Here is a 21,476-nt window from a genome sequence, read left to right on the forward strand (position 1 = left end):
TTTGAGATGTGGATAGCATAATGTGATATAATCAGTAAGATTTCATTCAGATGTAACTCCTTAAATAATAAGAAAATATAAGTTTACATAAAGTGAATGAAAAACTGACTTTTTACTTTGACAGACAGAAAGGTGCTATGCAAGCTGGATAACACCCGGGCTTAGGCTGGGACTGGCTGGTGACAGCTGGAGCCAGGGGCAGACACTCTAATCCAGGGTTCCCTTATGGGAGATAGGAACCGCTTTGCTTACACCATCACCACTACCACCCAGGATGTGGCAGGATGCTGGAGTCGGGCCCAGCCACTCCAGCATGCAGTGTGGTCATCTTAACTACTGCGCTGGCCAGCCACTTGTTTCTTTTGTGTGTTTTGTTCTTGCTTTTCTTTTGAGAGTCAGAACTCCCTAATACAGCTGATGTTACAGAGTTTCTAACCTTTATGCCTCATAATTTTTTTGGTTTTTATTAGTTTAGTTTTTAAAGTAACTTTAAAATGTATGTTTATGGTAGAAAATAAGGTGGAAATTATAAAATGAAAATCAGTAAGTTGCAACTATTTTTTACTCAAGCTGTTACCCTTCTATAATGAAAAAGTAAATGTGCTTGAGATTTGGGGGTTGACAGGAGGCCTATTGAATATGAGTCTTCATAACATTTATGGCAGTTGAATGGATTGAGGGCCTAGCATGATGGCTCAATGCCCAGATCCTCACCTTGCATCTCATTTGGGTGGCGGGTGGTTTGTATCCTGGCTGCTGCTCTTCCTATTCACAGTTCCCTTACTGTGGTCAGGAAAAGCAGATGAGCACGGCCCAAAGCCTTGGGACCCTGCACCCATGTGAGAGAGCTGCAAGAGGTTTGGCTCAGCTCCGGCCAATGTGGCCGCGTGGGGAGTGAATCATCGGGTGGTAGATCATCTTCTCTGTCTCTCCTCCTCTCTTGTATGTCTGACTTTTCAATAAAAATAAGAAGTTAAAAAAAATTCACTTTTTCAACATATCACCCTTTCCAAATTCATAAAATCAACTGAATAATTATTTTTGGTTTTAATATCATGGGTCCTTTTTGATTTAAGGCTGGAACTATCAGACTGATTTTGTTTTATTTCATTTTAATAAAAACTGGCTTACGTATCTTCAGTTCACCATGTATTTCTATTATCTCCAGAGCATCACAAGGAAAATTTGGATGAAACATGGCGTGTGAAATAGTGGTGGTACATCTTTCAGAGTTGTGGGTGGGATTTTGTGTAAGCCATCCGTGCTTCTCACAGTGGGGTGGCATGAGTCTGCCTGGCCTTAGCAGTGAGGCTCTCTTGGGCTTCTCGAAAGGATTTCATCTGGGAACAGCCTGTTCTCGACAGGGCTCTCTCGGGATATGTGGCATTGTTGGGGTTCAGCTTACTAACTTTCAACTGGATGGGCTAGGTTAAAAACTGTAAAATGATCTGCCTTTCTAGTTAGTAAACTTTGGAGGAAATCGTTTGAGATACTGTCCCTAAAGTGACACTTCATTCCATGGTCTGTTTATCTTTTGTAGAGCGTGGTGTAGTATGGGAAGAAACGATTATTTTGCTTCCTGATAATGTCCACTATGTGTTTCTTTCGGCTACTATTCCAAACGCCCGGCAGTTCGCTGAGTGGATTTGCCATTTACATAAACAGGTATCTTTTCCTGGTTTAGTTTTTTTTTCTTTTTTTCTTCAGTATTCAGAATGCTTCCAGTTGACCTTACTGTACCATCCCTGCAATTTTTTCTAAATGCCGTCTAGAATGAACAAGACATTTTAATGTGAAACTACTTTTTAAGGGTGGAGCTATCAGGCTGATTTTGTTTTATTTTATTTTAGTAAAAGCTGTTACATATTTGCAGTTCACCAGATACTTCTTTTATCTCCAAAGCATCACAAGAATTTGGATTAAACATGGAAAATTTGATGAAACTACTTTTTAAGTAGTTTTACTGAAATTAACTGGCTAGCTTTTTGAAAGTGTTGATTTCTGATCCCCATCTCAAACCCAGTATATCCAAATTTTTGAGAGTAGGGCCTTGGAAGCTCAGAGTCCCAGAAGTTCCCAAGTTGATCCTGATGATTTACTGTAGTTACACAGTAAACCACGGCACACCAGGGCGATTCCTGTAAGGCCTTGGAAAGAGGAGAAGCGGCAAAATCTGTTTCTTTACTGTTTGACTTATTTTTCTCATGTAAGGACAGTCACAGTGTCCACTGTGTTTCTGTTTCGGTTTTCTAGTCCAGCTTTAGCATCTGTTTAGGACCTTATAACATGCATTTGTTTGTGGATCCTGGATTTATTCTTTTTTTTTTTTAAGATTTATTTATTTTTTTTATTATTTTTTCATTGGAAAGGCGGATATACAGAGAGGAGAGACAGAGAGGAAGATCTTCCGTCCGATGATTCACTCCCCAAGTGAGCCGCAACAGGCTGATACTATGCCAATCCGAAGCCAGGAGCCTCTTCCGGGTCTCCCACGCGGGTGCAGGTTCCCAAAGCTTTGGGCAGTCCTCAACTGCTGTTCCCAGGCCACAGGCAGGGAGCTGGAAGGGAAGCGGGGCTGCCGGGATTAGAACCGGCGCCCATATGGGATCCCGGGCGTACAAGGCGAGGACCTTTAACCACTTGCGCCACCGCGCCAGGCCCTGGATTTATTCTTGATTTAATTTTTCTGCCCTTTATTTTCCTTCTTCATGAGTTTAGTTTTTTTCTCTTTCAAAGCTCTCTTTTAGTGGTTTTGTAACCTTCCTCCCTACATGGGTCCTGTGGGAAGGAAATCTTGTGTATCTTGGACAGCTTTGAGAACCTGCTGCTTCTGTAACATTTTGAGAGGCCTTGGTAGGACAGAATAATTCTAATTTACCCACACCATCCTCTGTTTTACTGTACTGCTTCTCCAGAGCTACAGTGGCATCCTCTGTAATTGCAGCACTCCAGGACCAGGACTAGATGATGGATAGTTAATGCTCATATTATATATATTTGCCCTTGATTAGGGAACTGATCAATTGATACGGATAGTAGCGTAACTAAGTAGCCTTAATTTATCTGCATGTTTCTCCTGCATAGTTTTTAAGGTGTTTTTAGAAAAGTGTTTTCCTTTTCAGATGTTTAAGCTATAATGTTCTTTCTCCAAGGTCATTTGTGCACATCAAATACAATTTCAATTGAAGAATTTAAATTTTATGTGTGTGATTCTTTCTTACAGCCTTGCCATGTCATTTACACAGATTATCGGCCTACTCCATTGCAACACTACATTTTCCCAGCAGGGGGAGATGGTCTGCACCTTGTGGTTGATGAGAATGTAAGGGAGTAATTGTTATTACGTTTATCATGTCATACTTCTTCGTTTATATCTTTTAAAATTTTAAACTGGAGAAAAATGATGCATTAATTTTGTGTTTATTTTAAGTACTTTCACATGCCAAAATTGTATTTGACATTTTTGTTTTTCTTATGTATGAATTAGATTGGCTCCATTTTCCCATGTTTAAAAATATCTGAAAGCACAGGCTTTGTGGCACAGCAGTTAAGCCGCTGTGTGGTACATTTGCTTCACCTGTTGGAGTGCTGAGGTTTGGGTCTTGCCTCTTCTTAAGCTTCCTGCTAGTGAACACCCTGGCAGATGGCAGGTGGTGATGGCGCACAGGAGAGATACAGGTGGTGCTCAGGGCTCATGCCTTTGACCTGGCCTTGCCCTGGCTGTTGTGGATATTTGGAGAATGAGCCAGCAACTGGGAGATCGCACTCCAGCTCTCTCTACAATTCAAATAAGTGAAAAAGGAATCAAATTTGAAAACAAATAAGATGCCCAGAGAGGAGGGTACAGGACATAAGTCAAATGCCTTATATTATACTTTTTAAATTTTTATTATCACTTACCACAAACCATTTTTTAATTATTTTAGTAACCAGTTTATATTAAATTTGTGAGGAAGCTTTGTGAGCTATAGAAAGATGTTTTGAGTTATGAAATGTTAGCACACTTACATAGGGAAAAAATTGTGATTTTAGGGTGACTTCAGAGAAGATAATTTTAATACTGCAATGCAAGTGCTTCGAGATGCAGGGGATTTGGCCAAAGGAGACCAGAAAGGACGGAAAGGAGGAACCAAGGGTAATTTGAAATCTACTTTTATAAAATTTTATGTGTAGATTCTGTATTTAAATTATTCTGACATTTTTTCTCATTAGTATATTTTCCTTAAGGAGCTATATAATTTAGATAAAATATGATAAAATTAAATGAATGAAAGTTGATTTCTTTTTCCAATATGACTTAAATTAGTATGCTGTACCGTTAACACACTTAAAGCATATAATTCAGTGTTCTTTGGTATATTCACAGTATTGTTTATTACTACAATTTTCTATTTAGCTATAATTAATATGTCTTAAATTGTCAATTTTAAAATAGTGATTTTTAACTATTACGACTCTCTAATTCCAAAGTGTGTTCATTAGTTCAGAATAAAATCTTTTAAATATTAACAGTCATAATTTCATTTTCCTTTAGTTTTATTTGTCATTCCCAAAGTTAGGTGATCACTGGTTTAGTTTTTGCCTCTTAATGTTTCCTGGGCATTTCTTGCGAAAGTAAGCATGATAACATTGTGGTCGGTCCTAAATCTGCGTGCATATTCTACAACTGTTTCTTTGAATGTGTATTTTTTCTTCTGGAGAAATTGAAGGAGTGGTATTGTTGAGTCACTTGGAAAGTCTGTGTTTAACCATTTGGGAAACTGCCAAATTACTTCTCAGACTACCAAACCTTTCTGTCAGATGTATATGCTGTGTGTTTGTTTAGTTATAGCCGTTCAAGTGAGTATGAAATGATATTTCAATATGATTTTGATATACGTTTCTTTGGTTGCTATAGGTATTGAACATCTTTCTGTGTGCTTATTGCTTATTTGTGTATCTTCTTGGGAAAATGTCTAATCAAATCCTTTTTCCTTTATTTTTTTAACTTGTGAGTCAGACATCAGAGAGCTTTCATGTGCTGGTTCACTCCTCTAACACCTGCAGAAGCTGGGTAGGGTGAGCTAGGGACTAGCAGCTAATCCTCCATCCTGTGGTGCTGGCATCCTCTAGGGGTGCCAGTTTGTGTTCCAGCTGCTCACTTCTGATCAAGCTCTCTGCTTATGGCCTTGGGAAGCACTGGAAGATGGGTCAAATGCTTGGACCCGTGGGAGACCTGGAAGCAGCTCCTGCTCCCAGCTTTGAATCAGCTCAGCTCTGACCATTGCAGCCATTTTTGAGCCAGTGAATGAGAGACCTTCTCTCCTTTTTTTCTTTCTTCTCTGTAAAATCTGCCCTTTAAGTAAAAATAAGTAAGTCTTTATTTAAAATTATTAGAAAATCAAATCTGGGCAGGGTTAGACTGCAGTCAGTAGCTTGGAACTGTCTAGAGGCCTCCCATGTGGGTAGCGAAGGGACCCACTGTAACTCAGTGTGCGCTGCCTTCCAGGAGGCTCATTAAGTGCATGCAGGAGTTGGAGGAGAGCTGGTACTTGAGCCTAGATGCTTTCATGTTGCACTTGGGAGTCCCAGTTGGTTAAGCTGGCAAAGCACTTGTGTCAAATGCCCACCCTTGCTCATTTTTAAGTTGGGTTTCTAGAATTCTTGATGTAGTCTGAATACTAGATGTTATAGGTAGCTGATTTGCAATTTTTTTGTTTTTTTTTTTGTGGACTAGGGTTGCCTTATTACTGCATTGCTATTGTTCATTTTGGTGAAATCTAATTTTTTTCTTTTGTTGCTTCTGATATGAAGATTTACTCCTGTATTTTCTTAGAAGAGTTTTGTAGTGTTTTGCTTTTATATTTAGGTTTCCCATCCACTTGTAATTAATTATTGATTATGGTTTATCTACTCTTTTTGTAGGACCATCAAATGTATTCAAGATTGTGAAGATGATTATGGAAAGAAATTTTCAACCTGTAATTATTTTCAGTTTCAGTAAGAAAGATTGTGAAGCCTATGCACTTCAGATGACCAAATTAGATTTTAACACAGGTATTATATAATTTTAGTATAGCTTTATGGTATGTGAAATGAATGTAAAATATATTTCTGGTAGTACTTATTATGTCTGTATTGCTAAGATGTGTAATTCACTTGATATTTGTAGTGGCAAGTATGAAGCACATTTGCAAAAGATTTACGAGGTCATTTCTTCTCTCTTCTGTTGAGGATAGTATGTGCATGGGTGTGTGTAAAATCCCCAGAACCCTGCTGAGAACCACACTGGGGGTCTCCACCCTCTCGTGCTCTGACCCCGTAAGCTCCTCAATTACCATGATTCTCTCCAGCTTCCTGAGGATGTGTGTCTTAGCTAGACCCTTTCTGTAGAACACCCAAACCAGAAGATAATTCCTTTTCCTTACTTGCTGTAATTATTGAATTAATAACCTTTCTAATACATTAATGTATTTTTCCTACATACCAATTGCAAATGTATTTCACTTAAAGTTACAGAGCTAGATAGTAGCAGAGCCTGGGTCCAGAATTGTGGTATGAAGACCCAGCCTGATTATCATTCAGTTCTGCTGTTTTTATTTTGTGATCCTGTACAGAGAGAAATAGTTTTGACTCATCTAAAATTTTGGAGTTCAGTTGTATTATTTTCTTTTTCTATGCATTTTCTAGATAATTTTTACTATTGATCATGAGTAAAAGTAATAAATGCAGATAACTCTAGCTTCCTAAAACTGGTAATATTTTATAGGCAAATTGTTTTTGTTTTTGAGTCAGTTGCATGGTTTCTCAGCCTTTTCTTGTGATCAGTGGTGCTGAATGTGCTAAACTTAAAGGGTAAGAAATGAACCGTGTAAAAAATCAGTGTCAGAAATAAACTGTGTGACAGAGCATGGACTTTGGAATTGTTGCTGTAACAGTAACAGTGGTGATTTCTTACAGTAAGATTCAAACTGCTCTGTAGTAAAACATGGATGAGTCATTCCCGTGCCCTGTGATTGCCAGAACGGAATGTTGCATGTGAGGCACCTGTGGCTGTTGTTACTGTGTTTACGTTTTGAAGGCACTGTATTTTATTATGTGAGATTTTTGACTTATTTTCTTTTTTGATTAGCTTTTTCAGTACTGATTTCCAATATTTACTCTTTATAGTATAGATTCTTTTCATGTCTGATTATTTGTATCACTGACATTCTATATGTGCTCTTGAATTTTCTTAGATGAAGAGAAGAAAATGGTTGAGGAAGTATTTAATAATGCAATTGACTGTTTATCTGATGAGGATAAAAAGCTCCCTCAGGTGAGTTTTTAGTTTAGTAAGCAAAGTGTAGATGCTAATATCATATGTTCACTTCGCATTTTTATTGTATTTTTATTTATTTCTTTATTATTGTTAATGGTTATTTTATTGTTATATTTTACTGTTATATTGTTATTGCAAAAATATTTCACTATATGCACTGAAATAATCTTGGTTTATGTTTCATTGAAAAATGAAGCTCAAACATTTCATGAGAAATTTAGCTTCTACTGCTTCAGTCCAGTGTGTTTATAATTGCTTTGGAACTGTGAAATACGTGATGGCTGAACGCCTCGTCCAAAGGTTCTAAATTTAGCCAATCTGGTGTGTGTGCTGGTAATTACAATCTTTTATGAATCCCCCAGGTGATTTTATTGTGTAACAAAAGCTAAAAAGTACCACTTTAGATTGATTTAATATTTCAAAATTTGGTTGTGTGAAAAAGAATTGCAAGGTCCTACTCTGCTTTAAAAATCAGTGCTTTGATTTGTAAGCAGTTTACTGTAAAAACTGTAATAATCACATTGCTTGGCATTTAAAATGTGTATAAGGCCAGGCATTTGGGCCTAGCAGTTAGAGTGGCTTTGGGGATGTTCCAGTCCCAGACTGAAGTGCCTGGATTCAAGTCTCATGGCCCTCGGAACTCCAGCTGCCTGCTACTGTGCACTGCAAGTCATCAGGTGATGGCTCAGGCGGGCTCCTGCTACTCAGATATTACCTGAACTGGGTCTTTGCCTTTCCCATCCCTGACTACCGCAGACATCTGCGCATGGGAGCTATCCATGTCTCCGCATCTTACATACATGAAATGAAATTAAGTATTATTAATAGCATTTGGTTTAAAAGATTTTTCAGTTTTCCTTTCCAATTGAAATAACTATTATTACTTAAAAACTTTAAACTTCTTTGTTATCTTAGCTCACTTCTAACAAATAGTTAATAGTATTTGATATAGTTTAATGAGAATGAACTCATGGATAATTAGATTTTATATGAAGTACGTATTTATGTGAAATATGTCTTGTAGTTGTTTTTCTTGATTTTCATTTGCAAGTATCTTAAGATTATTATGCACAGATAACGACACTGCACTCATAGATTGTAGTTTTTTAAGGGAGATAAGAGAGATGCTAGAAAATTTGAGATAGCAAAGCACCGTAAAGTTTATTTTGAAACATTTTAAAACTTGCCAAAACTGTTAAATTTTGAATGCAGTCTTTGAGGACATGCGTTTACATTTTGCTTGTGTTGGAAACGGTTTTATTAACAGTTTAACACTAAACATTTTTTACCCACTTTCTTAATTTGGCTAATCTACTGTTTTAAAACTAAATTTCCCTTACATATTATAAAATGAATGTGATTCCAAAATCATAGGTTGAACATGTACTGCCTCTTTTGAAACGAGGGATTGGTATTCACCATGGAGGTTTGCTTCCTATTCTGAAAGAAACTATTGAGATTCTCTTCTCTGAAGGGTTGATAAAGGTATGATTTTATTTTTTTTCAGAATTGGATAAACAATTTGAAAATTATGAAGAATTTTGTAAGCAACCTTTGTATGTGTTTAATATATTGTATTAAAAGACTTAGATAATTCTTACGTATAAGAAGACTTGAGACTTAATTCTTTATGTATAGCGTAAGAAGCCAGGAGGGTCTTCTAGCTCTCCCACACAGGTGCAGGGTCCCAAGGCTTTGAGCTGTCCTCTACTGTTTTCCAAGGCTTCAAGCAGGGAGCTGGATGGGAAGTGGAGCAGCTGAGACATGAACTAACGTGCATCTAGGATATCAGTGCATGCAAGCCGAGGATTTAGCCATTAGGCTACCATGTGCTGAGTCCCCAGCTTCAGTTTTTTTTTTTTTTGTTTGTTTTAAGATTATTTATATTTTTATTGGAAAGGCAGATAGATATACAGAGAGAAGGAGAGACAGAGAGGAAGATCTTCTATCCATTGATTCACTCCCCAAGCGACCACAATGGCCGGAGCAGCACAGATCCAGAGCCAGGAGCCTCTTCTGGGTCCCCAAGACTTTTGACCATCTTTGACTACTTTCCCAGGCCACAAGCAGGGAGTTATGAGTGGGAAGTGGGGCTGCCAGGACCTAAAACTGGTGCGTGCAAGGAGAGGACTTTAGCTGCTAGGCTACCACACCAGGCCCAACATTTTTTTTTTTTTACTAAAAAGGAAGAGGTAGGAAATCTGTCAGTATTTCAAGAATTGAGAGATTGGTGTTGGGGTGTAGATTAAACTGCCTCTTGTAATAATGGCATCCTTACGGAAGCCTTGGCTCGGGTCCTTTCTGCTTTCTTTCAATCCGACTCCTTGCTAATGTTCCTGGGAAGAAGTAGAAGATGGTCTCAGTGCCTGGGCTCCTGTACGCACATGGGAGACCCTTGGAGTTGTAGGCTGTGGCTTCAAACTGCCCAGCACTGGCTGTTGCAGCCATTTGAGAAAGATCTTTTTCTTTGTAACTTTGACTTTAAAATCAAATTTCAAAATGTAATGATACCCTTATTTTTACTTGAAATTAAAAAGTTTTCCAGCTTACAATACATGTTTAGTTATATAATTTTTTATTTTAGGCCTTATTTGCCACAGAAACTTTTGCCATGGGAATTAACATGCCAGCAAGGACGGTTTTATTTACAAATGCCCGTAAATTTGATGGGAAGGATTTCCGATGGGTAAGTATATGTACTGAGGTAACTCTTACTTAATACAACTTTGACTCATGTATCTTTATATTTTCAGTTCCAAATGCTTAAGTTGTGATGTTTGATATGTTATTGGTTGGGAGTTGCTTCCCTCTTTTTGAGTTTCAATATCTTTAATTATTAAAAAAAAAAAAAAAACTTTGGAAAAAGTAAAGCAAGAATAAATGGATATTTGCCAGGCAGGCGATGGAGTATTGACTAGGATGAAAAATCGGTGTTGGCAGAAAATTTTCTAGTTAGTGTCCAGGGCAAGGCATAGTCTGGGATTCGGATAAAGTTGAAAGTAATCCTGTTTTCTGCATAGAGAAGTTGTTAGCAGCAATTATTCATCATCTAAACCGTGAAAGGTGCCCATTATAGAACTCGGAGGGAATGCATTTTTCTTGGTTTCTTTCATTTTAAAATGTGCTCACTGCTCTACAGAGGATTGGGTATTGTGAGAATGTGCTTAGTTTAGAAATGCTTACACAGTCTTCCGTGATTTTCTGCCACATTTTCAAAGATGATGTGGAACATGATCTTTAATTGGAAAACAGTGAAGTTTTTGATATGCTTTGTTTTAAATTAATGCAAATTTCTTTTAACTTTTCAGTGATCTTTGTTTAAAATTATTTCATGAAACAAAATAACTTTTGTGAGTTTTGCTTTGTTCTTTTGTGGATAGTGTGTGTAGTGAATGAACAGGGCCAGCACGATGGCTCCACTAGCTAATGCTCCAGCTGCAGTCGCCGGCTCCCATATGGATGCTCATTCGTGTTCCATCCAGCTCCCTGCCTACAGCCTAGGAAAGCTGTGGAGGATGAGGCAACGCCTTGGAACCCTGCACCTACTACAAAACCCAGTAGAAGGTCCTCCTGGCTTCTGATCAGCCATTTAGGGAGCTAACCAGCAGATGGAAGATCTTTCTATCTCCCCTCCTCTCTGTAAATCTGTCTTTCAAACAAAACAACAACAACAACAAAACAGAAGGAGTAAATAAATGGCTGGATTTTAGAAAGCAACTTACTTTTATGTAATTCAAGGTCATAATTACAAAATTAGAAACTTGCAGAAGTAATGATGCTGTAGGATTACTGCCTTGTCAAATGTCGTTCTGTATAAGGCTCACTTTCATTCCAATGTCTTGATTGGTCTGGGCTTGTCCAATATGTTTTTGCTTTTTGCCTTCTAAATTTGAAAGGTAGAGTTATGCAGAGACAGAAATCTTCCATCTGCTGGGCCATTTTCCAGATGGCTGCAGCACCTGGAGCTGAGCTGCTACAAAGCCCAGAGGTTCTTCCGTGTCTTCCATATGGGTACAAGGGCCTGAGGATCTGAACCCTCTTTTGCTGCTTTCCAAGCACATTAGCAAGGAGCTGGATCCAAAGAGGAGAAGAAGGATCACAAACTGGTACATATATGTGATGTTGACACCACATGTGGAGGCTTAGGTTGCTGCGCCATGGCGCCTGTCTGCCTTCCATCTGTTTTTCTATTCCCCCAGTAGTATGCCTTCTTGTAGTGTAATGATTCTTAAGTTGTTGTGTTTTTTTTTTTTTTGTAAGATTTATTTATTTTTATTGGAAATTCAGATATACATAGAGGAGGAGAGACAGAGAGGAAGATCTTCCATCTGATGATTCACTCCCCAAGTGAGCACAACGGCTGGTGCTGCACTGATCCAGAGCCAGGAGCCAGGAACTTCTTCTAGGGTCTCCCACGCGGGTGCAGGGTCCCAAAACTCTGGGATGTCCTCAGTTGCTTTCCCAGGCTATAAGCAGGGAGCTGGATGGGAAGTGGAACTTCCAGGATTAGAATCGGCACCCATATGGAATCCCGGCGCATTCAGGGTGAGGACTTTGGCCACTGGGCCCGAGTTTTTTTTTTTTAATTACAGTTTATTCTCTTTCTGTGTTTTTTTTTTTTTAAATCAATGTAGGGCCTGGCACAGAAACTTAGCAGCTACAGTGCTTGCCTTACACACGCCAGTATTCCATATGGGCACCGGTTCTCACCCAGCTGCCCCACTTCCCATCCAGCTCCCTGCTTGTGGCCTGGGAAAGCAGTTGAGGACGGCCCAAAGCCTTGGGACCCGGCACCTGCATGGGAGACCTGGAAGAGCTCCTGGCTTTGGATTGGCTCAGCTCCAGCCGTGGTGACGACCTGGGGCGTGAATCGATGGATAGAAGATCTTTCTTCTCTGTCTCTCCTCTTCTCTTATAAATGACTTTCCAATAAAAATAAAAATAAATCTTTCAAAAAAATCAGTCTAGACACAGGTAAAAAGTAAAACAGAAACTACAGGAAAACCTTATCCATTATAAAACATGGTTTAAATTCAGATTTCTGATGTTTGGTTGAGTTTGGGTAGCTGTTTGCTTTCTTTTTTTTTTTTTAAGGTTTTTTTTTTTAATTGGAAAAGTCAGATATGCAGAGAGGAGGAGAGACACAGAGGAAGATCCCTCGTCCAGTGATTCACTCCCCAAGCTGCTACAACAGCCAGAGCTGAGTTGATCTGGAGCCCGGAGCCTCATCTGGGTCTCCCACTTGTTTGCAGTGTCGCAAGTCTTTGGCCTGACCTTGACTGCTTCCCTAGGCCATGAGCAGGGAGCTGGATAGGAAGCGGGGCCACTGGGATTAGAACCAGTGCCCATGTGGGACCCCGGCACACACAAGGCTAGGAGCTCAACAGCCAGGGCACTGCACCAGGCACAATTGTTTCCTTTCTTAGGCTCTGCTGTTTTTTAGAAAATCTAGCTCAAATGGTATTAACTAGTCTTTCTCAGTATCTGTGGCATATTTGAAAGTGTAAATTAACAGTAAGTAGTTTAATGTTAAAATTAAATAATTTTGAAGCAAAATTTGAATTTTCAAAGTTATTTGAAGTGTTTGGCATTTTTCTAGTTTTGAAAGTCTTTCTCAAAGTTCATGCTTTTTTCCATCATGTTCCCTCTCTTGGGGTGATCTAATTTTTATTTATGATTTTTTTTCCCTGAAACATAAGGATATGTTTTTCGCCAGATTTTCTCCTAAACTCTGCACTTTGTGTTTTTTTCAGATTTCCTCCGGTGAATACATCCAGATGTCTGGTCGTGCTGGGAGGAGGGGCATGGATGATAGAGGAATCGTTATTCTCATGGTCGATGAGAAGATGAGCCCAACAGTTGGAAAGCAGCTCCTGAAGGTAACTGAGCTTTTGGACCTGCACTAAAAGCTGCAGAAAGATTCTTCAGCACCCGGCATGGAAGTTAACTGTGTCAGTTCAGGTCTCTTCTACAAAGTGAGTTAATTTACTAACGTTTCTGGACCTAGGAAGGCGGAAGAGTATGATTAAGTCAAATATTGATATCTTGTAGCCTACTTACCCAATAGGTGATCAGCAAGACCTCTAATTAAGGAATGAGAGGCTCCCGGAGTGAACCCCGTTGTTTATTTTGGCCTCTTCTGTATTTGGCTCCTCGGTTCCAGGAGCTGCTCTTTGCTGTGAGAATAGGAAGAAGAGCAGGTGGTATCAGTATTTTGGATACTCAGCTTCCTCCATAATTGCAAGTTCAATATACTGGGTGGAAAATTTATGAGGGTTTTAATTCAGAGTGGGAGGTTGTATTTTGATTTTTAGTGCTGCAAACAATATTTCAGAAAAAAAAGGATGGGGTTTAGGATTAAGAAAATAAGCCAGTGCTATGGTGCAGCAATTAAGCCTCAGCCTGCATAAATGAGTCTTGTTTTTTTTCTTTGTTTGTTTGTTTGTTTTTTATTGGAAAGTCAGATACATACAGAAAGGAGGAGAGACAGAGAGAAAGGTCTTCTGTCCTTTGGCTCACTCTCCAAGCGGCCTCAATGGCCAGAGGTAATCCGATCCAAAGCTAGGAGCTTCTTCCAGGTCTCCCACGCTGGTGCAGGGTCTCAAGGCTTTGGACTGCCTTTCCCAGGCCACAAACAGGAAGCTCGATGGGAAGTGGGACTGCCTGGATGAGAACTCGTGGCCATATGGGATCCTGGTGCTTGCAAGGAGAGAACTTTAACCGCTAGGCTATTGTGCTGGGCCAATGGCTCTTGTTTGGGTCCTGGCTGCTCCACTTGTGATCCAGCTCTCTGTTAATCCATCTGGGAAAGCTGAGGAAACATTCCAGGTTCTTTAACTCCTGAACCCATTGGGAGACCTGGAAGAAGCTCCTGGTTCTTGGCTTTGGCCTAGCCAGACCCAGTCAGTGTTGCCATTTAGGAAGTGAGTCACTTGGGCAGTGGCATAATCAATAAATTGTAAGGGAGTTTGAAAACAGAATAGTTAGCATGTTTAATAAGGTAGTCTTGGTGTGATTTGATGAACCTTTGAGCTAGAATGGTGGTAGTGGTTAAAAAAAAAAAACCTTAGATTTATTAAGGGATGAATAAAGGGTAGGGATGAGGCAGAATAAGCATAGAACTCTCAGGCCAGGACTTTTTTTTTAAATAACTCATTTTAGTTTTTATGATGTTCACATAATAGAGAGGGATGTATGCCCATGTGGACCACTGATTATGGTGTGAACAGTCAACAGATGGGAGAAAGTGGATGAGACAACTACCTCCATTCGTTTTCCTTCTGGGGAAATTCTGTTTCCTGTCTGGGGAAAGTGGGGAGAGGGCTGCTCCCAGCAGCCCAGCCACATCAATACCTGGGAATCAGGGGATAGCCACCTAATGTCATCCTGGGTTCCCGATGTGGAGTATGTTCTAAGGATACTGCTCAAGTCTTTCAGTAGTTCTGGGATGCTATTGATTTTGTTGCTCCAAGGTTGAGAAAATCCTTCCAAGGTCTATTTGCCGACATAGTACACCTTACAGTCTTGATTCACCTAGGTACTCAATGTCAAAACTTGACCAGGAGAGCTGTCCAGTTTGTTTTTCCCTCCACAGTACTAGCCATCTGCATATCTCAGTGAACTGGTTGTCGTGTCCCCAGTGAGCATCTGGGCATGCAGTCCCCTGCACTGTTTTCAGTAACTGAGGCAGTCCAGTTCTGACACATGCACGCCGTGGTTTTGTGATTTTCACCATGGTTAGGATTCTGAGACCAGTGATCCAGTTGCGGAGTCCCCAACCTCGGCAGGGTGACCCCCATCCTGACTTTGGTGTGTGCCAGCCATGCAGGGTCGGGCTCAATCCATCAACCACATCACCCTCACATACAGTGGTGGTTGAAGTCACTTGGTCAGTTCTTTCCTCAGGCCCATCTCATATGCAAACCATTGGATGCTGTAGGCCAGCCTAACTGTAGCCACCATACACACTGCCTTCATGCACCACAGAGGGAGCTGCAGCCCAGTCAGATCGATCCCAAGAAACTCCCAGCAGAACTACCCCCAGCCTTGGTTCCTGTGCATGTTGGCATGTGCATAGGCTGATCCAGTCTGTCCTGCATTCCATTTGGCTGTCGTACACATCCATACATGTTGGAGCCTCACTCAGCCCAACTGACCCCACTATCTAGCCCACTCTCATACTGGTCAGTGCCCCCGACTATCTAGCCAGCCTTGCCCCCAGCCCTGGTTCTTATGCTCACCAGTGGGAACTGCTGCCTATCAGAGGGGTGCCCAGAATTTTCCAGTCCCACCCTCAGATTTTGAACTTGCCCTTAAATTCTAGCACCTGCTAGCTGATGCTGTGGCGAAGCCCAGCCAGCCTGTACTTACTCTGGTTCATGTATGGATATGGCCCTTAGCCCAGCCTTGCCCTCCTCCTTCCCAGCTCACATGCAGACCCAATGGGCTTTGTAGTCCTGCCCAGCTTGGTCAGGACTACTGAGTTCCAGCTCTCATGCTCACCAGTGGCTCACCAGGGGAGTCCTTGCAGTTCTCCTACTTGGTTCCCCTCATTCTTGGTCTTACGTGTGCTGGTGGGAGCTGCAGCTCAGACTGGTGTGGTTCTCATCTTTGCACTCAGCAGCACATGTTGCATCCTGGCTTAGTCCGACCTGCCTCCAGCTCCAGCTCATGCTGGTGGGTGCTGCAGACTGGGACTTTAATGAGTAAGTGTTAAAGCACTAACCTGTGTATGAAGGCAAGTCCCTTAGGAATAGGAAAGAGGAAGAGAGAAAAATTTTATTTTAGATACTTTAACCATGGTATGTACCAGCCAAGTTTGGATACTGTGAGTGAAAGCAAGTGCTATTTTTACTTATGCCTGTATAACAGGTGTGAGTTGGTACTATCCTGGTTTAATGTAGATACAGTGTCAAAATGTCAAGTTCAGTTTCAGGGGGCAGAATTTAGATATATGTTTTGTAAAACAGCAGTTGGGATTACAGTGGTACAGTTTGTGGATAGAAGTAAACATTTGCTACGTTGAAGGCCTTGATTTCTTGAAGAAAATAATATGGGAAAGTAGCAGAAGAACATTTGGTTTGTTCGGAGAATTATTTCTCTGTTCTGTAAGAATCTGCCTGTCATATAAACTTCTGTTGGCCCTGTTTTAAAAGAAAGTGGGAAAAATAAAGATTTTTTAACACTAAGTAACTCCTTCTAGAATATGTGGCTCTTTTAAGAGTTTGGGACCATCTGGGTCCGGCACAGTAGCTTAGTGGCTAAAGTCCGTTCCTTGTTCACCTGGAATCCCATATGGGCACTAGTTCTAATCCCAGAGGCCCCACTTCCCATCCAGCTCGCTGCTTGTGGCCTGGGAAAGGCAGTCAAGGACAGCCCAAAGATTTGGGACTGTGTATCTGCATGGGAGACCCAGAAGAGGCTCCAGGCTCCTAGCTTCAGATTGACTTGGCACTGTCTGTTGTAGCTACTAGGGAAGTGAACCAGTGGATGGAAGATCTTTCTCTGTCTCTCCTCTCTGTAAATCTGTCTGTCCAATTAAAGCTAAATAAAATCTTTAAAAACAGTTGTTTGAGACCATCTTCATCTGTGTGTACCAAAAATTGGGATTGTTTGGCTTGTTTATTTCAAGATTTTTCGAGTATTCTCAGATTATATTTCTATTTTGATGGCCTGCTTAGATATGTATTCTATACATAGTGACATTTCACTCTTAACTTTTCATCCTACTTCTTCGAAGAGTTTGACCATTCTAAAAACATGCTTTTCAACTTCCTACTTTATTAAGAAAAGAACTTCTGGAAAAACATTGCTAAAAGACAAGTTCAGATGTCAAGGGAGTGTTTTGCATATGAAATCTACTATGAGTTTAAGTTACACTATTACACAGTAAAATCTTTGGTACCATGTGTTTTACAGTGAATGTACCGTCTGGTCATTAGCCCAGTCCTTTCATAACAACCACAGTTAGGCAAACAAAGGGAATTATTAAAATAAAGATAAGGAGTGGTGTAGAAGCTTGGGAAAATATAATCGCAGTTTTAGGTCATCTCAGGGAGCTAAGAATTTCAAGATACTCATTTTTATCTTAGAATCATTCTAAAATAAATTTGTGTATTCTGTTAGATCAGACTACGTTGCTTATTGAAAAACCTAAGTTAAGTAAGTCAAGTTTGCCTCTCTTTCCTCCTGTGTTTTCGTTAGTAAAGGAGTTCTGTTCATCATTATTATTTAGGAATATTACCTAAAAGAACAGCCACCATGTTGAACATTAATAGCCACTTGTCAGAAAGGGAAAAATAAGATGTTACATCACATTTAGGTATATGCCTAGTAAGTGACATGTGACTTCTCTCTACTCAACTAGTTTTACTCACTGGGATTTGGTGGTAAAGTGGAGATAGAAGCGGAATCCTGGGGGCTGAGGGTATGGTATGATAGGCTCAGCTGCTGCCTATAATGCCAGCATCTTATCTGAGCACCAGTTCAAGTCCCTGAATGCCTCACTTCCAAACCACCTCCTCTTAATGAACCTGAGTAAGCAGCAGAAAACAGCCCAGGTCCTTGGGCCTCTGTGTCCACAAGGAAGACTTGGGTGGAACTCCTGGCGTTGTCCTGGTCCCAGCCCTGGCCTTTGTAGCCATTTGGGTAGTGAGCCAGAAGGTAGAAGACACGGAGATTAATGGGTCCATCTCTTCCTGTCCCTCTCTCCCCCCTGCCTCTTCTGTGTCTCCTTTTCACTCCCTCTCTGTAACACTGACTTTGAAATAAATAAATCTTCAAAAGAAAAGGCAGTCGAATCACGCTAGGAAGACAGGGACATGTTTGGGCAAGCTATTTTAGCTCCTGTTGTATTGTGATTTGATTTTCCCTTACCCTAAGATCAACTATTTTATCTTCATTTTGGCTAGCTAAACGTGAGAACTGATACATTTCTGTACTATTTCCTAACAATGACTAAGTAAATAAGTATCATGATAGGTTAAAAATATTTATGTAAATTTACTTCAAATACCAGCATATTTGACTTGCCTTTTTCTTTCTTAGGGCTCGGCTGATCCTCTAAATAGCGCTTTCCATTTGACATACAACATGGTTTTGAATTTACTACGTGTAGAAGAAATTAATCCTGAGTACATGTTGGAAAAATCATTTTACCAGTTTCAGCATTATAGGGCAATTCCAGGAGTGGTAGAAAGTAAGTATAAACTTATTATAGCAGAACCTGGTTTAACTAGCAGACTCAATAGACCATTACAACATTGATCAGTGCCTTGGTCATTGCTTTTTTCTGTGAAGCCATATTTTTCTCCTTACATTAAGGAATACAGAACTGTAATCTGGTAATTATAACTAACTAGACTGTTTCAAAGTGAAGGTAAGAAAACTCTAGAAGGACATGTTGCTAGAATTGCCTCAAACCCACTATTATTTCAGACATAAAATAACACATGATAACTCATATCTCTGAATAATGACATTTAAAAGTCCTAGTGTATTAGAATTTGACTTATAAGAAGCTTGTATTTATTTATCTTCACCTTTTGCTATTTAACAGTGCAAAAAACTGCCATAGCATAAACTTAGGAATTTTCAAAGTGATAACATGCTTGCACTGGATTTAGAAGTCCGACATTTTAAGGATTCCCAGTTTCTGATACCACCTTAATGCTTTTTTTTTTTTTTTTTTTTTAAAGATTTATTTTTATTATTTTTGTATTGGAAAGGCGGATATACAGAGAGGAGAGACAGAGAGGAAGATCTTCCGTCCGATGATTCACTCCCCAAGTGAGCGCGACAGGCCGATACTAGGCCGGTCCGAAGCCAGGAGCCTCTTCCGGGTCTCCCACGCGGGTGCAGGGTCCCAAAGCTTTGGGCCGTCCTCAACTGCTTTCCCAGGCCACAGGCAGGGAGCTGGAAGGGAAGCGGGGCCACCGGGATTAGAACCGGCGCCCATATGGGATCCCGGGCGTGCTAGGTGAGGACCTTAACCACTTGCGCCACCGCGCCGGGCCCACCACCTTAATGCTTTTTAAGTCCAAAAGGTCTTCTCTGATAACTACAGGCTAGAATTGTGCATTGATTCTTTAAAGGGAATTATGGCTGATCATAATATGTAGCTGAATAAGAGTTCGAATGGGGGAGGAGAGAGCAGGTGTTTGCCTGTTACGATGCTAAAGCTTGTTGGGGTACTTGAATTCAAGAGCTGGCTCCCCTCCTGCTTCCAGATTGCTGCTAATGTAGACCCTGGCAGGACACTGGGGATAGCTCAGATAGTTGAATCCTTACAGGGAGACCTGGAGTGAGTTCCTTGCTCAGATCTTTGGCCCAGTTCTGACCATTTGTAGGCATTTGGAAATGAACCAGTATCCTCTATCTGTTCACCTCTCAAAAGACAAAGTACTAAGATAGAGGCAAAGATTTAAACTATTGGTTTGGGTAAAACTCATTAAACAGTATATAGTAGTTGTAAAAAAAAGTCAGAAAGAAAAAAAAAATCAATCTCAGAGTTATACAGCCAGCATTAACACTCTGTATACAGATTTGCATTTTCTTTCTCATTTGTATGCTTTTTTAAATCATGTGCAGTTCTATAATATTTGATATCATTTGTTAGACATTTAGTCTCTGTGTTAAGTGCTTTCCACTCACTGACTCGTTGATTCTAGTTTTTTACTTTATTTTTTTTAAGATTTGATTGTGCACTGACTGCCTCACTAGATGGCCTCATTGACCAGCATGGGGCAAAGCTGAAGCCAGGAGCCAGGACATTAGTCCAGATCTCACATGGGTAGAAGGGACACAAACATTTGGGCAAGTCTCTGCTGCATTTGTAGGCCATTAACAGGGAGCTGGATTGAAGTGGAGCAACTGAGGCACAAGCTGGCATCCACACAGGATACCAGCATTGAAGGAAGCGGTTTTACCTACTATGCCATAGTGCCAGACCCTAGCTTTAAAAATTCTGGGGCCGTGGGATCAGTGTGATGGCTCAATTGACTAATCCTCCACTTCCAAGTGTGGCATCCCATATGGGCGCTGAGTCGTATCTCAGCTGCTCCACATCCCATCCAGCTTCCTGTTTGTAACCTATGAAAGTACTAGGGGATGGTCCAATGGCTTGGGCCCCTGCATCTGTGTGGGAGATTTAGAAGCTCCTGGCTTTGGAGTACCTCAGCTCTAGCTGTTAGAACCATTACCATTTGAGAAGTGGGGCAGTGGATCTTTCTCTGTCTCTTCTCTCTATAAATCTGCCTTTCCAATGAAAATTAAAAAAAAAAAAAAAAACAACCTAGGGCTGTGCGTTAGAGAAATAGGTTAAATCTGCATCCTGAATGGGCACTGGTTCATGTTCCTGCTGCTCCATTTTCTGTCTAGTTCCCTGATGGTAACCTGGGAAGGCTGTTGAGGATGGCTCAAGTCCTTGGGCCCTGCACCTGCATGGGAGATCCCGAGGGAGCTTCTGACTCTTGGCTAGTGATCAGCTCAGCTGCTGCTCTTAGGGCCATTTAGAGAATGAACCCATACAACTCATTTTATTATGTAACCAAAATTAAATATAATGTGACTTAGAGGAATGAAAAAGGCTTAGATGATCTATGCAAGTTAAATCTCTTAAGAAAATGAGGATAGAGGGCTGACATGATGGCTCTACTGACTTAATCCTCTGCCTGTAAATGCTGACAACCCATGTGGGCACTGGGTCATGTCCCAACTACTTCACTTCCAATCCAGCTGCCTGTTTGTGGCCTGGAAAGGCAGTTGAGGATGGCCCAAAGCCTTGGGATCCTACACCTACGTGGGAGGACCAGAAGAGCTTCCTGGCTCCTGGCTTTGGATTGGCTCAAATCTGGCTATTTTCCTGGAATGAACCAGCAGATGGAAAATCTTTCTCTGTAAATTTACCTTTCCAATAAAAGTAAATAATTCTTAAAGGAAAAAGTATGGCATAATGAAGTTAAAGTCAGGATTTTTTTTCTTTTTTAACATTTTTTATTTTCATTGGAAAAGCAGATTTACAAAGAGAAGGAGAAACAGAGAAAGATCTTTCTTCTTCTGGGTCTCCTGTGCAGGTGCAGGGTCCCAAACTTTGGGCCATTGCTTTCCCCCAGGCCATAAACAGAGAGCTAGATAGAAAGTGCAGCAGCCGGGACATGAGCTGGTGCCCAGATGGGAA

General features: G+C 40.6%; 1 protein-coding gene across 3 annotated transcripts in view; it reads left to right on the forward strand.

Annotated features, from left to right (window-relative positions):
- Positions 1-21,476, forward strand: part of MTREX (Mtr4 exosome RNA helicase) — a 79,294-nt gene that overhangs the window by 17,486 nt on the left and 40,332 nt on the right. For all 3 annotated transcript variants that reach the window (XM_040977541.1, XM_040977540.1, XM_040977542.1), the window contains 9 exons: positions 1,541-1,665; positions 3,224-3,322; positions 4,033-4,135; positions 5,905-6,036; positions 7,218-7,297; positions 8,675-8,785; positions 9,885-9,986; positions 13,054-13,179; positions 18,347-18,497. In XM_040977541.1, coding sequence (XP_040833475.1) covers positions 1,541-1,665; positions 3,224-3,322; positions 4,033-4,135; positions 5,905-6,036; positions 7,218-7,297; positions 8,675-8,785; positions 9,885-9,986; positions 13,054-13,179; positions 18,347-18,497 — 1,029 coding nt within the window. The remainder of the gene's footprint in view (positions 1-1,540; positions 1,666-3,223; positions 3,323-4,032; positions 4,136-5,904; positions 6,037-7,217; positions 7,298-8,674; positions 8,786-9,884; positions 9,987-13,053; positions 13,180-18,346; positions 18,498-21,476) is intronic.

Source organism: Ochotona curzoniae, unplaced genomic scaffold, assembly GCF_017591425.1.
Source record: "Ochotona curzoniae isolate NIBS_2020 unplaced genomic scaffold, NIBS_Ocur_1.0 contig_2754, whole genome shotgun sequence".
Taxonomy (NCBI): Eukaryota; Metazoa; Chordata; class Mammalia; order Lagomorpha; family Ochotonidae; genus Ochotona; species Ochotona curzoniae.